The sequence below is a fragment of the Neovison vison genome, chromosome 8 (genome assembly GCF_020171115.1).
Source record: "Neovison vison isolate M4711 chromosome 8, ASM_NN_V1, whole genome shotgun sequence".
Lineage (NCBI taxonomy): Eukaryota > Metazoa > Chordata > Mammalia > Carnivora > Mustelidae > Neogale > Neogale vison.
Window position 1 is genome coordinate 125517026 of NC_058098.1, and position 18312 is coordinate 125535337.

Consider the following 18312-nt stretch of genomic DNA (forward strand, 5'->3'; position numbering starts at 1 on the left):
TGATGATGAATATGAAACTAAAATGAAAGTTATTTTCTTGTTTCTTAGGAGCTACTGTTATTTTGTGTCCATAGTCTAGATTTTTGTGTTAGTATACTTACTGATAATCTGAGGTACTAAGGATTACTGAAATTTAGTGTTTATAAACTAAAATTAACCAGTTTCTAGAGCCTACTGAGGGCTCTATTTTAGTTTTCTTTTACAAAACTTGTTAGCTGGAAAAAATACACTGTGGGAAAAAGACAGTCTCTTCAATAAATGGTGCTGGGAAAATTGGACAGCTATATGTAGAAGAATGAAACTCGACCGTTCTCTTACACCATACGCAAAGATGAACTCAAAATGGATAAAAGACCTCAACATGAGGCAGGAATCCATTAGAATCATAGAGAAGAACTTAGGCAGTAACCTCTTCGATATCAGCCACAGCAACTTCTTACAAGATATGTCTCCAAAGGCAAAGAAGACAAAAGTGAAAATGAATTTTTGGGACTTCATCAAGATCAAAAGCTTCTGCACAGCAAAGGAAACAGTCAACAAAACAAAAAGGCAACCCACGGAATGGGAGAAGATATTTGCAAATGACAGTACAGACATAAGGCTGACTGATATCCAGGATCTATAAAGAACTTCTCAAACTCAACACACACAAAACAGATAATCATGTCAAAAAATGGGCAGAAGACACGAACAGACACTTCTCCAATGAAGACATACAAATGGCTATCAGACACATGAAAAAATGTTCATCATCTCTAGCCATCAGGGAGATCCAAATCAAAACCACATTGAGATAACCACCTTACACCAATTAGAATGGCCAAAATTAACAAGACAGTAAACAACATGTGTTGGAGAGGATGTGGAGAAAGGGGAACCCTCTTACACTGTTGGTGGCAATGCAAGTTGGTGTAGCCGCTTTGGAAAACATGTGGAGATTCCTTAAGAAATTAAAAAATAGAGCTTCCTTGTGACCCTGCAATTGCACTTTGGGTATTTACTCCAAAGATACAGATGTAGTGAAAAGAAGGGCCATCTGTACCCCCATGTTCCTGGCAGCAATGGCCATGGTCACCCAACTGTGGAAAGAACCAAGATGCTTTTCAACGGACGAATGGCTAAGGAAGATGTGGTCCATATACACTACGGAGTATTATGCCTCCATCGGAAAGGATGAATACCCAACTTTTGTATCAACATGGATGGGACTGGAAGAGATTATGCTGAGTGAAATAAGTCAAGCAGAGAAAGTCAATTATCATATGGTTTCACTTATTTGTGGAGCATAAGAAATAACATGGAGGACACAGGGAGAGGAAGAGGAGAAGGGAGTTGGGGGAAACTGGAGGGCGAGGTGAACCATGAGAGACTAGGGACTCTGAAAAACAATCTGAGGGTTTTGAAGGGGAGGCGGATGGGAAGTTGGGTGAGCCTGGTGGCGGGTATTATGGAGGGCACGTATTGCATGGAGCACTGGATGTGGTGCATAAACAAACAGCACTGGATGTGGTGAATTCTGGTACACTGAAAATAAATTTAAAAAATTACAAAGCCCTAAGTACAATCCTTATACTTACAAACAAACAAACAAACTAAAAAAACCTGTTAGCTATACAATACTTTGGCTGCATTGAAAAATGCCTACAATGTAAACCCACACTCAAATGTAAATACTGTTTTCAGTGCAAGCATTGGTATTATCTTAAGTTTGAGGTAGTTCCAGTTGCTGTCCTTGAATTAGCTGTAATTATAGAATCATGTTAAATTTAATTTTTTTTGCCCACTTTGCTCTTATGCCACTGTTGCATTGTATAATTCTTCATCATGGAGTTATTTTTCTATTGGAAAATGGAAGCAGGTGATTGGTTAGGTTGGGTCTCTTGTCCCACTTAGGTGCGCCACAGTTAGAATACTTTGAAAACGAATGGAATACGTAGTGGAAGGATTCTTTCCTACTCTAGTATTGTATGTATTTTTAAAACTGGGAATTACTATATTTATAATTAAGTGCCTTAGCTATGGAAAACAGGAACTCTCTGAAAATCTTCACATTGGCTTGACAGGTCTGAAAAACCTTTGGAATTGTATGCTACATTTTATACATTTGTGTTTTTTTCCAGAAAGAGCAACTATAGGTTTGCCAGACTTTTTAAGTCCATGACTCCTCAAAATTAAAGAACTCGGATTGGTGAAGAGAATTTGTAAATTTGTGTTTTTGAAGTATTCGAGGGAAGTGAGTCCTTGTTTTGATTAGAGATAGGTATTTTCTGAACACTGTTGGTTTTAGTGGGACTAATTCCGCATTAGAGTATTTCTATCTTACTTTTTTATGGTAGTTTTTCTCCCTGTCAGAACTTGGAGTTTGCTTTTAAAATCCTCATTCTACTATTTTATATTTGCTTTCTTAATAGATTAGGATGTTCTATTTAAGAGCATTATTTTTGCTGCACTGATAGCATACTTTCTAGTAACTGAAACATTGATATTAAAAAAAAAAACAAAACTTAAAGTAGACTGATAGAATAGGAAAATGGATGGTTGCTTTTGTTCCCACTGGCTACTGCTTTCATTTTCTTTACTCTCTTGTTCTGTATGTGTTTGGATTGAATTTAGAAACTACCAGTCACAGATGGAAGCCATTCCCACTCAGGACCTTCTGGGTGTGGCATTGCTTTTGGATTCCAGGCTCTTTAGGCCTTTGCAGCAGGGTACGTGTGGAGGAGTATACTTCTCCTTTGTAGTTTTTAGCACTGTAGCATGGCAGGGTTTGAGAGATTGGTAATTTTAGTTAAATGTTTTTGGTAAAACAGACTTTTTACTTAATATTGTTTATAATACACTAAGATATAGACAAGAGCAAGGCTCTGGGTCATATTTGCTATTGTGTTGAAAGATCGTATAGTAGAATACAAAAACATATTTGGTCTTTGTCCCTGGTGCCTGGCACAGATTTCCTAAAACCTTTGGAATTTCCTGAGTGATAGGAGTGTCTTTTATTCATAATAAGCCCCTTCCCCTCACACCTGAGGTATGCTAATAAGGCTTAGAGTGGTACCCCTAGATAGCCTGAGGATGAGGATACTTTCCACCCCACCCACTGACCTCCAGGAAGAGGAGGTGGGCACTAGAGATTGAGCTCTGTAAAAGCTCTAGGACAGTGAGGTTCAGCAAGCTTCCAGGTTGGTGAATGCATTGAGGTGCTGGGAGGGTGACATGCCTGGAGAAGGCATGGAAGCTCCATGTCCTGCCCCCCATACCTTGCCCAGTGTGTCTCTTCCATTTGGCTCTCCTTGAATTATAACCTTTATATTAAAACAGTAAATGTAAATAAATTGTTTTTCTAGGTTCTGTGAGCTTTTCTAGCAAATTCTCAAACCCATGGAGGGGATCATGGGAACCTCTGACTAATAGCCAGCTGGTTGAGCTAAGGCCTCAACCTGTGGGGACTACATAACTCTAGGTGGTTAGAGTTAGAATTGAATTGTTGGACACCTACTTGGTGTCAGGAAAAAAAAAATCTCCATAGAAGACATTACTGGTTTTTGAAAGACAGGTAAACTTACCATAGACTTCTCTTCTTTGAATTACTGAAAATTGTCTATTTTTAATTGCTTGTCATTTGGTATGTGCAGTTCATATGAGATTTTAAAAAACAGCAACAAAACTTGGAAAAAAAATCAGTCACAGCCTTTCAACCTAAGTCAGCTATTTTTAGCATATTAATTTTTTTAATGTTATTTTAGAGAGAACATGAGCAGGAGGGGCAGAGGGAGGGGGAGAGAGAGAGAGAATCTCAGGCAGACTCTGAGTTGACTGCAGAGCTGGATGCAGGGCTCAATCCCCTGACTCTGAGATCACAACCTGAGCCAAAACCAAGACTGTTCCACCCATGCACCCCAGTATATTAATGCTTTTTAATTAGAGTATCTATCTGTTTATAACATATACACATACATATATGATTTTTACATAATTGCAATCAGTATAGATTTTTGTCTACTTACTACATGGAAGGAGTTTTTTGTGTTGCAATGATTTTCATAAGTATTAATGGCTATGTTTTTTTTTAATTTTTTAAAAGAAAAAAAAAATAAAAGATTTTATTTGTTTGATAGAGACACAGCGAAAGTGGGAACACAAGCAAGGGGAGAGGGAGAAGGAGGCTTCCCACAGAGCAGGGAACCCGAGGTAATATTCCATCCCAGGACCCTGGGATCGTGACCTGAGCCGAAGACAGACGCTTAACGACTGAGCCACCCAGGCGCCCCGGTGTTTATATTTATCTAGTAGATAGACTATGATTTATTAACCATACTCCTCTATTTTCAGGTGTATGGGTTTGTTTCAAGTTTTTTGCTATTATAAATGAAATTGATGAATATTATTCGTTGAATGTATATTATACATTTATACATTTATATTATACATTTATTATACATTTGTCAGACTCTCATTAGGTGCTTCATAAAGATAAGGTTCTTTCCCTTAAGAGGTTTTCTTCTAATCCTTTACATGCACATTTATAATTTTGAATATTTGTATCCATATTCTAGAATTTCTTATTTTTTATTTTTTATTTTTTTTAAAAAGATTTTATTTATTTATTTATTTGACAGAGAGATCACAAGTAGGCAGAGAGGCAGGCAGAGAGAGAGGAGGAAGCAGGCTCCCCGCTGAGCAGAGAGCCTGATGTGGGGCCCGATCCCAGGACCCTGAGATCATGACCTGAGCTGAAGGCAGAGGCCTCAACCCCTGAGCCACCCAGGCGCCCCATAGAATTTTGTATTTTTAAAAAAATTTACATTATATTGGGGTGCCTGGGTTGGTCAGTTGTTAAACGTCTGCCTTTGGCTCAGGTCATGATTGTGGGGCCATGGGATCGAGCCCCGTGTCGGACTCCGTGCTTGGCAAGCAGCCTGCTTCTTCCTCTCTTACTCCCCCTGCTTATGTTCCCTCTCTGGCTGTCTCTCTCTCTGTGTCAAATAAACAAATAAAATCTTTTTTAAAAAATTTACTTTATATCACAAACATTACTTATTATAGCCTTGTAATTATCATTTATAATACATGTGTGATATTCTGAAATTTATTTTCTTGTTCCTTTCCCTATTGGATAATTAACCTGATTTGTATACTCAGTAGTCATAAAAGAAAAGATTGACAAATCTTGGGATGAAAATAAAAAAGTTGGTATAGTAAAAAATGCCTTCAAATCAAAAGGCGAGAATCTGGGTGAAGAGTTTTATGACGCATGTTACGAGTCTGGAAGAGTGAGGGAGAGAGGGAAGTGTGGTGGTGGGCCGGGGGAACAGGTGAGCTAGGGACCTGTCAGGCTGGTGGGAGCTAGTGGTCAGGAGTTTAAAGTGACGCCAGTCAACACCTTCATTCATGTGGCCATGAAATAGTAGTGGGGTTTTACTAGATGCATAATATACAGGAAGAGGGGAGAGTGAACTTTGGGATGCATACAATGACTTACAATTTGGGTAAGGAGAGTTATTAGGACCTAAGGAAGCTGATGTTAGGGCATAAAGAAGAATGAGAGACAGTGAAAATTTGCCAAGACCAATAGTTTGTAAGTCCTGGTAGAGTTAAAGAATTTCTGGAAAATGGGCTGTTGATCAAGGCTCTGGTGAAGGAAGAGTGGGAGGCTTGAAGTGGGTTACACAGGAGTCCAGTCATTATAATAACAAGGCCTAGGGTGTGACCTGGGAGTGCCCAGCTAAGATAAGATGGAGGATAAGACATTTGGAATACGGGGGTCAAAGACAGGATGTGGGTAGGATCATCTGTGGGGAGACTTGACTTCACCAAGATGTATTGCAATAATGGTGGAGAGGGGATGGTGAGGTAGGTGTGAAAGCAGTTAAGGAATTGCCATGGTGATTGTAGGGGACAGCAGTGAGGGAGAGCCAGTGGTCAAGTCAGATGCACTAGTTTTCTTTTTCAACTTTCATTTATGAAAAATGTCAAACATGCAAAAGTTGAAAGCAATCACTTATTTTCTAATTACCTTCATTTACCCATGTACTTTTTAATTTAATGTGTTTTTTTTTAAGATTTTATTTATTTATTTGACAGAGAGAGATCACAAGTAGACGGAGAGAGAGGCAGGCAGAGAGAGAGGGAAGCAGGCTCCCTGCTGAGCAGAGAGCCCGATGTGGGACTCGATCCCAGGACCCTGAGATCATGACCTGAGCCGAAGGCAGCGGCTTAACCCACTGAGCCACCCGGATGCCCTAATTTAATGTTTTTATACTTTTGCATGAGCTTTAATTCTTTTTTGGAGAAGACGGGCTATAAATAAGTTCATTTCCAGATTCCTTTCCAGAAGAGTAGTTGTGCCAATTTTCATTTCTATCAGCTAGGTATTAATATAATTCTCATTTTTACAGCTATTGTTATAGTTCCTTGCATTGTTAAGCTCTTAACTACTTCATGTGAATAAACCACCACCAATTTTCCCAGACCACACTCCTCACTCCGCTTTTGCACATATTACCTCAGCCTAGAATGTTACTCTCCTATATTCATTCGGGTAACAAATGTTCCCATGTATAAAGCATAGCTAGTTGAACACAACTGAAATTCATACACCTGAGTGACTCTTGGGAACATATTTACATGAGACCTTCTTTTGTTGCTTGAAGAGAAGAGAAATGTGTGCTTAGCCACCTCAGAGCCATGCCCTTTGGATGTCTGGGCCCGAAGAAAAGCTGTACTTTCTCAACTCCTTTTCCTTCTGCTTCCAAACTTATATGTCTTTATTAATCTTTACTATCTATAAAGATATTTATCTTGTTGTTTTGTCCTATATTCCCAGAACCAGAAATGTGTGGCCCATGTTCTAGCTTTATACTCTAGAGCTGTCTGCTTTCTCTGGACTCTTAGCTTTCATTATTAATTAACCTCCTTTCCTTCTCCTTTTGGAAATTAAATCTCTTCATCTTCCTCTAAAAATAGTTTTGTTCTCCCATCTAACAGGAAAGCCTGATAACCTTGCCTCTTTCCTGAAACCTCCTGTCACTCCTCCCCATCCCCCCTTCCCTCTCCTTTAACAACATATTCTTGAGTCACACTTTACTGCTGGTCTACTTCAGTTTGACTTACAGTCCATTACCTGCACAGATGGCTGAAACTAATGGCTTAGTCTTGACTTCTATGACATTTGACAGTTATGGCCATCATCTCTTTGAAATGCTTTTCTTTCCTCTATGTTGTGATTTCTCCTTTTTCTCAACCTCTGTTCTGATCATTCTTCTCCTTTTTCCTGTACATGCTTTTTGTGGATAATGTGGATAATGTCATTTACTGACCTGTTTACAGCTCTTCCCAATCCATGATAGCTACCAAATCTGGTCTGCAGCCTGGGCAGAATCCTTACCATCTCTTAAACATTTCCACCTGGATGTCTTTGTAAGTGCATCAGATTAAGTAAGCTGAAAACTGAACGTTTTGTTGCTCACCCCCCAAATCTAATACTGAAATTTCTACTTTTTTAGAGCTTTTGTCTTGGTTAGTATTACCACTACAGTCACCCAAGAAGAAACCTATCTTTTTTTTTTTTTTTTTTAAAGATTTTATTTATTTATTTGTCAGAGAGAGAGGGAGAGAGCACAGGCAGACAGAGAGGCAGGCAGAGGCAGAGGGAGAAGCAGGCTCCCTGCCGAGCAAGGAGCCCGATGTGGGACTCGATCCCAGGATGCCGGGATCATGCCCCGAGCCGCAGGCAGCTGCTTAACCAACTGAGCCACCCAGGCGTCCCAAGAAGAAACTTATCTTGATGCTCTTCTTTCATCAGCAGCATTTAGCTGATCAGAAAATGCTGTCCATTCTAGCTCAGAAGTGCTTCTTCTCGATTGTCCAAGTTAAAATTCTCACCATCTGGATTACATCAGTCACTCATAACTGGTGTCCGTGTCTCAAGATACTCCCATCCAGTTCAGTTCCTATATTGTTTCTCAGAATTCTCTTCATCTGCCCTTAAAAGATCAGGTTCTTCTCTTGTTTCTTATATATGCTTTCCCTGGATAAAGTCACTCACTGATATGATGCCAACTATTTCCAGTCCCTGATGACTACCAAAACTGAGTGTCTGTCTTGCATAATAAATACGGTCTCTCCATGACTTGCACAGTGAAATTCAAAATCAATAGCGTGACATACTTTGCTGCTTAAATTGTATAATCTTGGCAAGTTACTTAATCTCTTTGGATTCTCTTTAATTGTCTCTAAAATGAAGGGGCTGAAATTCAGTATGCTGTTTAATTCTTTAAGAAAAAATCATCAGATAAAATATTATAGAGAAGCCTTAGTATGTGAAACACAAAAACGGAGCTACTGTCATTGAAGTTGGTATCCTCTTCCAGTCCTGCATTCCTCTTCCCTATTCCACATCTATCGTATCGCTTTAAAATTTCTAGAATTGCAAGGAGCCAAGTTTAAAACTATTGGGTCTCTTACGGTGTCTTTTAACAATTAAAATTAAGTGAGTTCTTTGAAATCCCATGGCTCTCAAATCACACCGTCTTTGAATAGGAAAGTCTCTACTGTGATACAGGCTATGTACTTTCCTTTCAACCAGTCTTTCCCTTAGATTCAGGTGCTTTTCCTTTCTCCGTATCAGTGTCTGTCCACGCACCTATACAATGTCTTTCACTCTGAGAATGCATGGAACCGACTTACTTTTGCCATCATAATCACATTAGAGCCTTCTTACACAAATATTACCTCCTTTGTGATATGTGCCCTAGTTTAACTCACCTCCTTAGTAGTGGTAGTTCTGTTCTCTGGGTTCTTACAACATTCTTCAAATCCTTTTATTATAGTGACTATTAATGTCTGATAACTAAACAAATGGATGAATGAAAGAAGTGATGGCTAGACAGGGAACAGGTGTAGAGAACGTATTGTACACTGTAAATTTCCTTCTACTGCAGAAACTGTAAAGAAGTAAGTAATTTTGCCTCAGTCATTCTCTCATGGGACCGACCTTGATCTCCTTTGGAATCAGATGATGAAGGAACATTTTCTCCAACTGATCAGTAAGTTTGGAGAGTTGGTTCTCTGTACATAGCACGTGAAGTGGAGGAGGCACTGGAGAAAGTTTTATAAGATAGGCCTTCAGGAACTTGATTATCTTGCTTTTGAATGTCAGACCTTCAGTCAGATTTATTTAAGCTCAACAATGTTTAACGAACATGATCAGTATAACTGAAAAACCCAAGTCTTTCTGTCCCAATGTAAAAGCTTCAGAAACCAACAGGCCATAAAACTTTCTCTCTAAAAGTATACTTAGAAGAAAAAGTTGTGGATCGACCACGTTGCAAAGGATGATTTGGTCTAAAATCCAGGGCCTAGTACCTGCAGGGTTTCAAGGAGGTCATTTAGAGTTTCTGTTCTGTATATTCCGTTCTGCGGCACCTTGCTCCATGCTTCCCTTGCTTCGTTTTTGTTTATCTTGCCCATACCACTCATTTACCCAATTCATTTGTTCAGCAAATCTTTATTGAACATTGTCTTTGGGAGGTCTGGTTTAGGCACCAAGCCTAAAAAAAAGTCTTTGCCCAGAACAAGTGAAACATGCAACTGAAATACAGTATGATAAATGAAGTTACGGTGGGACGAACAAATGGTGGACGACTTAGGAGATTGTGGCTAACTGGGAGGACACAAATCTCTCAGATAGGGTGTGTCATTGAGTTGAGAGTTGAAGAATGAGAAAAAAGTGTGAATGTGATGGGGAACAGCTCTTTACAAAGAAATAGGGGAGTGAAAAAAGCATCACTGTTTAAAAAAGAAAAAAGCTGAATCAAGGGAGCATGTCTAGAGATGAATGTGGTAAAGTAGATTGAGGTGAGGTTCTAAATTATGTTTCATACTCAACCGTGTTTCATACTAACAAGTTTGGGCTTGGACTTATAGTTGTGAAATAAGGTGTTTTGGAAGAAAACTAGTAGCTCTGTAGAAGGTCTCAAAGCAATAAGATCATTTTAGAAAGTTCATGCCATAATTCACACCATCTCTCAATGATGTGCTTGGGAATCTCTAGTAAATGACCCAAGTGATACCGTCAGCCAAGTTGGGGAACTCTTATGTCCAGATCATTGGACATAAAAGATGTGGTTTCTAGGATCAGCTTTGCTACTGGCTAGCTGTGTGAACTTGTACAAGTCTCTCAGTCTTCCCATCTTGAAAGTTGAGGGTTTTGAACTAAGTAAGTACTGTGATTGTTTCCTTCTCAAACTATTCTTCTAGACAGACAAAAATTTTTTTAACTTATAATGTCTACAACTTACCCTCTTCTGGATCTTAAAGAAGGATTGCCTGCTTCTGTGAAGCATTTCTACTTTTCTCTGCCTTAGTATGAGTGTAGTTGCCAAATTCTAAAGTGGTATTTGCGGGGCGCCTGGGTGGCTCAGTGGGTTAAGCCGCTGCCTTCGGCTCAGGTCATGATCTCAGGGTCCTGGGATGGAGTCCCGCATGGGGCTCTCTGCTCAGCAGGGAGCCTGCTTCCCTCTCTCTCTCTGCCTGCCTCTCCATCTACTTGTGATTTCTCTCTGTCAAATAAATACATAAAATCTTTAAAAATAAATAAATAAAGTGGTATTTGCTTTATATTGATTTGCAACATTCTTCTTTGCCTTAGGCCTGCTGTCTACCACATGTGTTTTCTTGGTGTCTCAAAAGGTAACAGTGCCAGTTCTCCACTAATTTATAATGTGCAAGGAAAGCTCCGTGTGAATATTCTCTTTTCCACATGAATATTCTAAAGCCATAGGTAATTAACACAGTGTTCTAACTGCAGGATAACTGCAAACTGCCAAGAGTGCGCATCATCATATTACCCCTCCTAAGGAATGGAGGCAGGTGTTTGTTGGATGCTGACTCCAATCACCCACATCTGAAACAGGCATCAGGCAGGTAACTGGGGAGATGCTGATCACCCTTTTCTTCCTCTGAGAGGGTTATACCAAGAGGAAAGAAATAATTAGCTGTCCCCTAATTTATGTACATGAGAGACCTGTGTGTTTTAAGATACCTCTGGCTTGTTTTCCTTCTCCCTACAAATGTACCACCATTGAGTTGAGCTGCTTCTCTCAGGAAGCTGCGCCCTATTCATCATTAATTATTATCCCAATTTAAGAGAAGAAGAGGCATATAAAGCCCATGGGAAGGGAAGTTTGTGGCCTTTAAAATTAGCCAGGTTTGGGATTGCGTCCTGGCTTCATCACTCAGTGAATATTGGCAAGTAATTTAGCCTTTCTGTTTCTTCATCTGTGAAATGAATACAGTATCCTCTGCCTTGCAGGGATAATTGTGAAAGTTATTAGTGTTATCAAAGGTGTTTAGCAGTATCTGGCACCTGGAAGCCTGCTTTACAAGCTCCTCTGTTTCTTCTCTGAAGCTCCTTGTATGCAACCTAGAATATATTAGACTCTCAGTATTGAGCACAACACATAGTAACACATAGTAGATGATTAATAGAAGTGTATTGCATTAATAGTAAGCACTTATTAAATTGTAGCTAGTATGATTACATAAAGTAATCATACTGGGGCACCTAGGTGGCTCAGTGGGTTAAAGCCTCTGCCTTCGGCTCAGGTCATGATCCCCGGGTCCTGGGATCAAGCTCCACATTGGGTTCTCTGCTCAGCGGGGAGCCTGCTTCTCCCCCCCCCCCGCCTGCCTCTCTGCATACTTGTGATCTCTGTTTGTCAAATAAATAAACTATTTTTTTTTATTTTTTTTAAGATTTTATTCATTTATTTGACAGAGAGAGATCACAAGCAGGCGAGAGGCAGGCAGAGAGAGAGGAAGGGAAGGAGGCTCCCTGCTGAGCAGAAAGCCTGACGTGGGACTCTACCCCAGGACCCTGAGATCATGACCTGAGCCGAAGGCAGCGGCTTAACCCACTGAGCCACCCAGGCGCCCCAATAAATAAACTATTTTTAAAAAGTTAAAAAATTGATTTAAGTGTAAAATGTCTAATTTTTCAAAATTTCAATTGTTATTTCTTTGTACAAGTACTATTCTGCAAGTAGATTAGTAGAATTGTTAAGCATGAGGTAATTATTTGACAACAGGGCAGAGAGAATTGATATAAACATAACAGATATGAAGTAGTAAAAGCTTGTTGGTTCCAACAAACTGCACTACCATAGTCAGATGTTATCACAGTCAATCAGATGTTACATGTATACATCTATGTAATGATACCTGCATGTGTGGCTGGCTAAATCCCATGTACCATGGGCTAAATCCCAGGTAAAGAAAGTTCTGTAATACTGGTACCTTCAGCTTCACTTGCCCTCCCTTCCCATTACATTATTTGATTCATTCTTTGGTTTTATTTCAGAATCATACCTGTGATTACTGAGTATCGATTATGTGGCATTCTGTTGTATTCATAGGATATGTGATGACTAACTATAAGTTCTAGATAGATAATCTTTAAATTTTAGACCTAGATCTAACTGATTAAGGCTTTGTGACTGTGGGATCCTATTCTTTGTCCTTTGTAAGTGCATGCTTTCTCTTCAAACTGTCCCTGGTAATTCACATGCTTTTATGCAGTTACACAGTGTGTTGCATGTAACATTTTTGGAGGATTTTTCTTCTACATTTTGAAACTATCTCCTCTCAGAGATCTAATAAAATAGGTCTTGCTACTTGCTACTACGTATCTTTAAACAGTTTCTTTGCAGGCATGTTAACTTATTTTGGTTTAACATTACTGATAACAATTTAAAATTGGGGAAATAAAAGTGTCAGACTTTTTTGTAGAATTTCTGTATTGGGGAATTATCAGTCATATCGATATTTATGAGACTTCTCTGTGTTCACTTTTTCTTAAAACTGGTGACCCCACAATTCACCCAGTCTCACAAACAAATTCTGGGAGTCATCACTTTGATTCCTTTTATTTCATAATCCCTCATATCTAAAGAGTTTCAGGGTTCTACCTGTTTTAAACCCTTCCTTATTATTCCAGTACACCCCATCTGCTCTGTTCCGTCTGCCACTATTTTAGATCAGGTGTCAGTTATTGTTCTCATCTCTTCCCTAACTGATCTCCCTGGTATAGCTGTGGTCTTTTCTTCACCATTGATTGTCTTAAGTGAAATCTATGTCCCTCTTCTTTGACCATTTTAAAACTCCCTGTGAGCGGGGCGCCTGGGGGGCACAGAGAACAAACTGTTGGCTGCCAGAGGGAGATGGCAGGGGAATGGGTGAACCACGTGAAGTAATTAGGTGTATACTTATGATGAATCACCATATCATACACCTGAAACTAATATAACATAGTGTTAACTATACTGGAATTTAAAAAAAAATTTTTAAAAGCTTTATTGCAATGGAACTTTAATCTTGTTACCACACTTAGACTTCACCTGTCACTATACTCTTCCTAGGTATGAGGAAATTCCACTTACGTACAAGTTAGTGTTTTCTTTCTTCCTTTTTCAAAAGGTAATGTAAGGTGTAGGTATTGGACTTGTTTACTACACAGAAAATAATATCTAAACATGGTGGGGTAGTCAAGAACTCACTTTACATGGGGTAAGAACACTGGATTTGAACCTGTGGCTCACAAGGAGGGTTTGGGTTTATTGGTTGTTTTTTTTTTTGTTGTTGTTGTTGTTTTTAAGATTTATTTATTTATTTGATACATAGAGCACAAGTAGGCAGAGCTGGAGGCAGAGGAAGAGGAGAAGCAGACTCCCTGCTGAGCAGGGAGCCCTGTGTGGGGCTCAGTCATGGGACCCTGAGATCATGACCTGAGCTGAAGGCAGATGCTTAACCCACTGAGCCACCCAGGCACCACAGATTTCGTTCTTTATGGCTGAGTAGTATTCCATTCTGTATACCACATTTTCTTTATCCATTATCTGTCAGTGGACAGTCAGGCTGCTTCCGCAACTTGGCTATTGTAAATAATGCTGCAATAAACATAGGGGTGCGTCTGTCTTTTCAAATTAGTGTTTTCATCTTTTGGTAAATACACGGTGCTGGAATTACTGGATCATATGGTCATTCTGCTTTTAATATTTTGAGGAACCTCCATATTGTTTTCCACAGTGGCTACACCAGTTCCATTCCTACCAATAGTGCACGAGGGTTCCTTTTTCTCCACATCCTCACCCATACTGGATATTTCCTGTATTTTTTATTTTAGCTGTTCTGACAGGCATGAGGTAATATCTCATTGTGGTTTTGATTTGCATTTCCCTGATGATTAGTGTTGTTGGGCATCTTTTCATCTGTCTGTTGACCATCTGTATGTTTTTTTTTGTTTGTTTGCTTGTTTTTGTTTGAGAAATGTCTGTGTCTTTTTTAAATGGATTATTTGTTTTTGGGACATTGAGTTTTATATGTTCTTTGTATATTTTGGATACTAACCCTCTATCAGATATGTCATTCACAAATATCTTCTCCCATTCAATAGGTTGTTTCTTAGTTTTGTTGATGGTTTTCTCTGCTGTGCAAAAAAGCTGCACTAAAGCTTATTAACACCTAAAGAAAGAGTATACACTTTAAGAGGGGGGATGGTGTATGGTGGTAGCATACAGAAAAGCTAGGAGTCACAAGAGTAAAGTTGGCAGTGTCATTCAAAGCATTATTGGAGGTTTAACTGTCCGTCCCTATTGTGCAGTCCTTGGCTTATTCTTGTTGTGTAGATAAATGTATCTGACTGTCAGTGCATGATGTCATTAAGCATTCTAATCACTGGTAACTCCCTTCTCTCACTACACAGTCATCTGGTTGAAATTTAGTAGATGTTGTAGTTTGCTTGATAAGAAGAAAAGGGACTGTTTCCTCGGCTATTAAATTTCTCTTTGTAAATCAGTAAATTGGATGTATATACCAGTCTTTTGTTGGTGTGACTAGCTTTTGGTGGTTATACTGATACAGTCATATTTCTCTTTGAGCACGGCAGATTCACTATGATCTAGTGCCTTGTAGCATTTCCAGGCAGCTGGTTAGCCAGCTCCTCTGGAGCTCCTCTGGGGACACCATCCACCATGATGTGTAACTCTTTGTGCCTTCTTTGTTCACATGGCTTGTGTAAACATTTTACCTTGGGCTTCTAAAAATGTTAATATTTAAATGATTTGGGTAAATAGATGAGCTACTGAACGGTCTTTTTAATATAGTGATTTTCCCCTGCAGTTTATAAGCCATGGTTTTAATTACTAAGTACATTATTATAAATTTCCTAGGTCTTCACTCTCCCTAACTGATCTTACCCTCAAGATTCATGGAATGAATTTTTAATTTATTCATAGTAAAATAATGAATTCAGGGTTCAAGATTATATTGCACTCTCCCTTCCTGGATGTTTGCAAAATAGCAGCTATTTATCAAACACTCACTGTGTGTCAAGCAGTGTACTGGAATATATCTAAAACTTAAAAAAAAAAAATACTCGTGCAGAGTATTTTTACAGATGAGGAATCTGAGACTCGAAAAGATTAAATAACTCTCCCGCCTTCACAGCTAGGAAAATAGCAGAGTTGGGATTTAAATCACAGCTGTTAATTTCCAAAGTCACTTCTGTTCCTAGTACAGGGTACTTGCCCAGCACAGTTAGTTGTTTAAATAAACATATATATTATAATAATTCTGGGAAATTTTTATAAACCTGTAGAACCCTGTGCCACATTTATTTTGGATATTTTTCTCATTTGGGGATTTTTTAAAGAAAAGAACTTATGGATTTCCATGTTATTATACACTTAATTTATACAGTTGATTTCTCTGAAATAGCATCTTGCCTAGCTCTAACAACCTTCCTCTCTCCCAAGTTGATGTCTACAAAGCTGATTCATGCCAAGGGTTTCTTTATTCAGTATTTGCTATGAAATATGGGACTGTTTTTTCTTATAAATGTTTCTGTTTTAAAGGCAGTATCATTACCCAACAAAGTCTCCTACCCTTCCTTCCCTAAATGTAAATCCTGCCCCTTCAGCAGCAGCAGCAGCTCTGCTTTGTTTCCTATTGGAAGTGTGAGCTCAAGGGGACAGACATTCCCACTGCTAAGCTGGTGCACTAAAGCTGTGATCTGCCCTTGTTGTATTATTAATGGCACAATGTTTTTATGTTGCAGATGGCTGAGAGCTAGCAAGGAAAATTCAGGACCATGATGGCTCAGTTTCCCACAGCAATGAATGGTAAGCTGCTTTGTGCTTGTGGCAAGATAAAGAGGTTATGCCGGGTGGGGGGGGTTGTAAAGGTGGTAAAATATTCGTCTTGTTATTTTTCCTTGAGCTAATAAATGCAAAACTTAAAATATTCTTACTGAAAACGTTTTGATAGTTTACTTCAGAACACTGCATATTTCTTCTATTAGAATATTATGCAGTAAATCCTGTGGTTCAAAGTAAGCACGTTCTGCTGTATCATCTGGAATGTGTGCTTGCCTTTTAGCAGTTAAGAATAACCTAAAGGTATATTGTGTTTGATGCATAAAATGGGAAGACAAAAAGCAGAGTGCTGTAAGTGAAGACTGTTGAAGGTATTTCAGTAGTTTAGGATGATTGTAAACTGACTAAGTTAATAAAGATTCATTTAGTAATATGCACATAAAATTAAGTATTCCTTTTAAAGGGTTGTGTGTGCCTACACACACAATTGTTTCATATGAAACATTTTTTTTTTTAAGATTTTATTTATTTATTTGACAGAGAGAGATCACAAGCAGGCAGAGAGGCAGGCAGAGAGAGAGGAGGAAGCAGGCTCCCCGCTGAGCAGAGAGCCCGATGCGGGGCTCGATCCCAGGACCCTGAGATAATGACCCGAGCCGAAGGCAGTGGCCTAACCACTGAGCCACCCAGGCGCCCCCATATGAAACATTTTTAAAGAAAATGTTTATATAACTTCAGTAACAAAAAGTTTTTAAAGTTTCTTTTCTGATTCTAGTTTTCTTTTTCAAATACAAATTAACCACCCTTAATAAGTATTAAGGTGTGTATGTCACTTAGAATTAATGCATTATATTTTTAAGAGAAAGAAAAAATGCATTATATTTTTAAATTGCTAAAGAAATCTAAGATGTGAACTTCTTAAATTTGTGGTAAATTTCATTAGCCAATTATAAAGGAATAGAGAGTCCAGTCAATAACTCTTTAACATTTAAATCGAAAGCAGTGATATTAAAGAACACTAGGAGAAGAAAAAGAAGGAAGCTTCATGAATTAATTCTACCGCTTTCAAACCATGATTCTGTTTTAATGCTCCCATCTTATATTCGATCAGTTGTATCCTTTTTAAAAACACGTTTTCAGTCATAAGGCCAAATTAAGCACATTGTTAACAAAAAAATACATGTTGTATATCTAAAATTTTAAGATTCAGAATTGACCTTGTAAGATTTAGAAAAGTTTCGGAAAATTGAATTATTTGTTTAAAAGGTAAAACTAAATTCTGTGTGGTAGAATTCTATGTCATGTAAGGATGGGCTTGAGATAAGAGTTTTGTTTTGCTTTTTGCCTTTTCAGAACTCTTATTTAAAGATCACTGTGAGCATTGCTGGAAATGGTATGGGGTTATGAAGATTATTTGATGCCACAGGCAGTTTTTAAAAATTGAATAATGGCTTTTTTCTTCATAATGAGTGATAAACATAAGCCTAGAATCAGGGTAATAATTGTAGTACTAAACTGCTCTACCCAAACTTAGGATTTCTACACACCACACATAGGAGTTTGCATTAAACACATAGTTTAGTTTCAAACTTCAATCAAAATGTTAAGGCTTACAAACAAAATGGACATAAAAGAAAGCAGTGTAGGTAGGCCTAGTCTTTCTTCATTCTGTTTCTTCCCTTCCCTTAACATTTGTGTATCTACTTGTAGCTCATTGCATTATATATGGAAGAATAATACTGACAAAATGTTGGATAATTACTTTAGGAGTGACGTTTAGGAATCAAGGTAGTTAAAAAAGGATTAGAGGTAGTAATTTTTTTTAAATTCTGAAGAATTGATAGCAAATGTAGACTTTGTACCCTCCTTAGTTTATAATACAGCTGAAGATTGAAGATGATCTTGCTCATATCTAATTCGTCAAATTCAGAGTTTAAGATCTTACTAGAAGAGGCATTCACATATAGCACAAAACTTTCAAAAGCAGTGTTTGCTCTTCTAGTAAATGCTCAATTATAGATGGTGTTAAATCTTTTCGATGCCCAGTACCGTTGGAACCTGTCTTTAAGTGCCCTAGACCAAGCTGTGTGTCTAAACGCTTCGAATGTATTTCTCACATTTTGCCATGTCTATTTCATCATCTCAAGACTAACTACAGATTTAG

The 18312-nt window shown here is 38.4% G+C and overlaps 1 protein-coding gene across 3 annotated transcripts in view; it reads left to right on the top strand.

The window, feature by feature from the left end:
- The window catches only part of ITSN2 (intersectin 2), a 140950-nt gene that overhangs the window by 13287 nt on the left and 109351 nt on the right, over window positions 1–18312 (top strand). For all 3 annotated transcript variants that reach the window (XM_044261982.1, XM_044261981.1, XM_044261983.1), the window contains one exon: window positions 16112–16175. In XM_044261982.1, the coding sequence (XP_044117917.1) occupies window positions 16145–16175 (31 nt within the window). In that variant the 5' untranslated portion in view covers window positions 16112–16144. Of the gene's footprint in view, window positions 1–16111; window positions 16176–18312 lie in introns of those variants that run through there.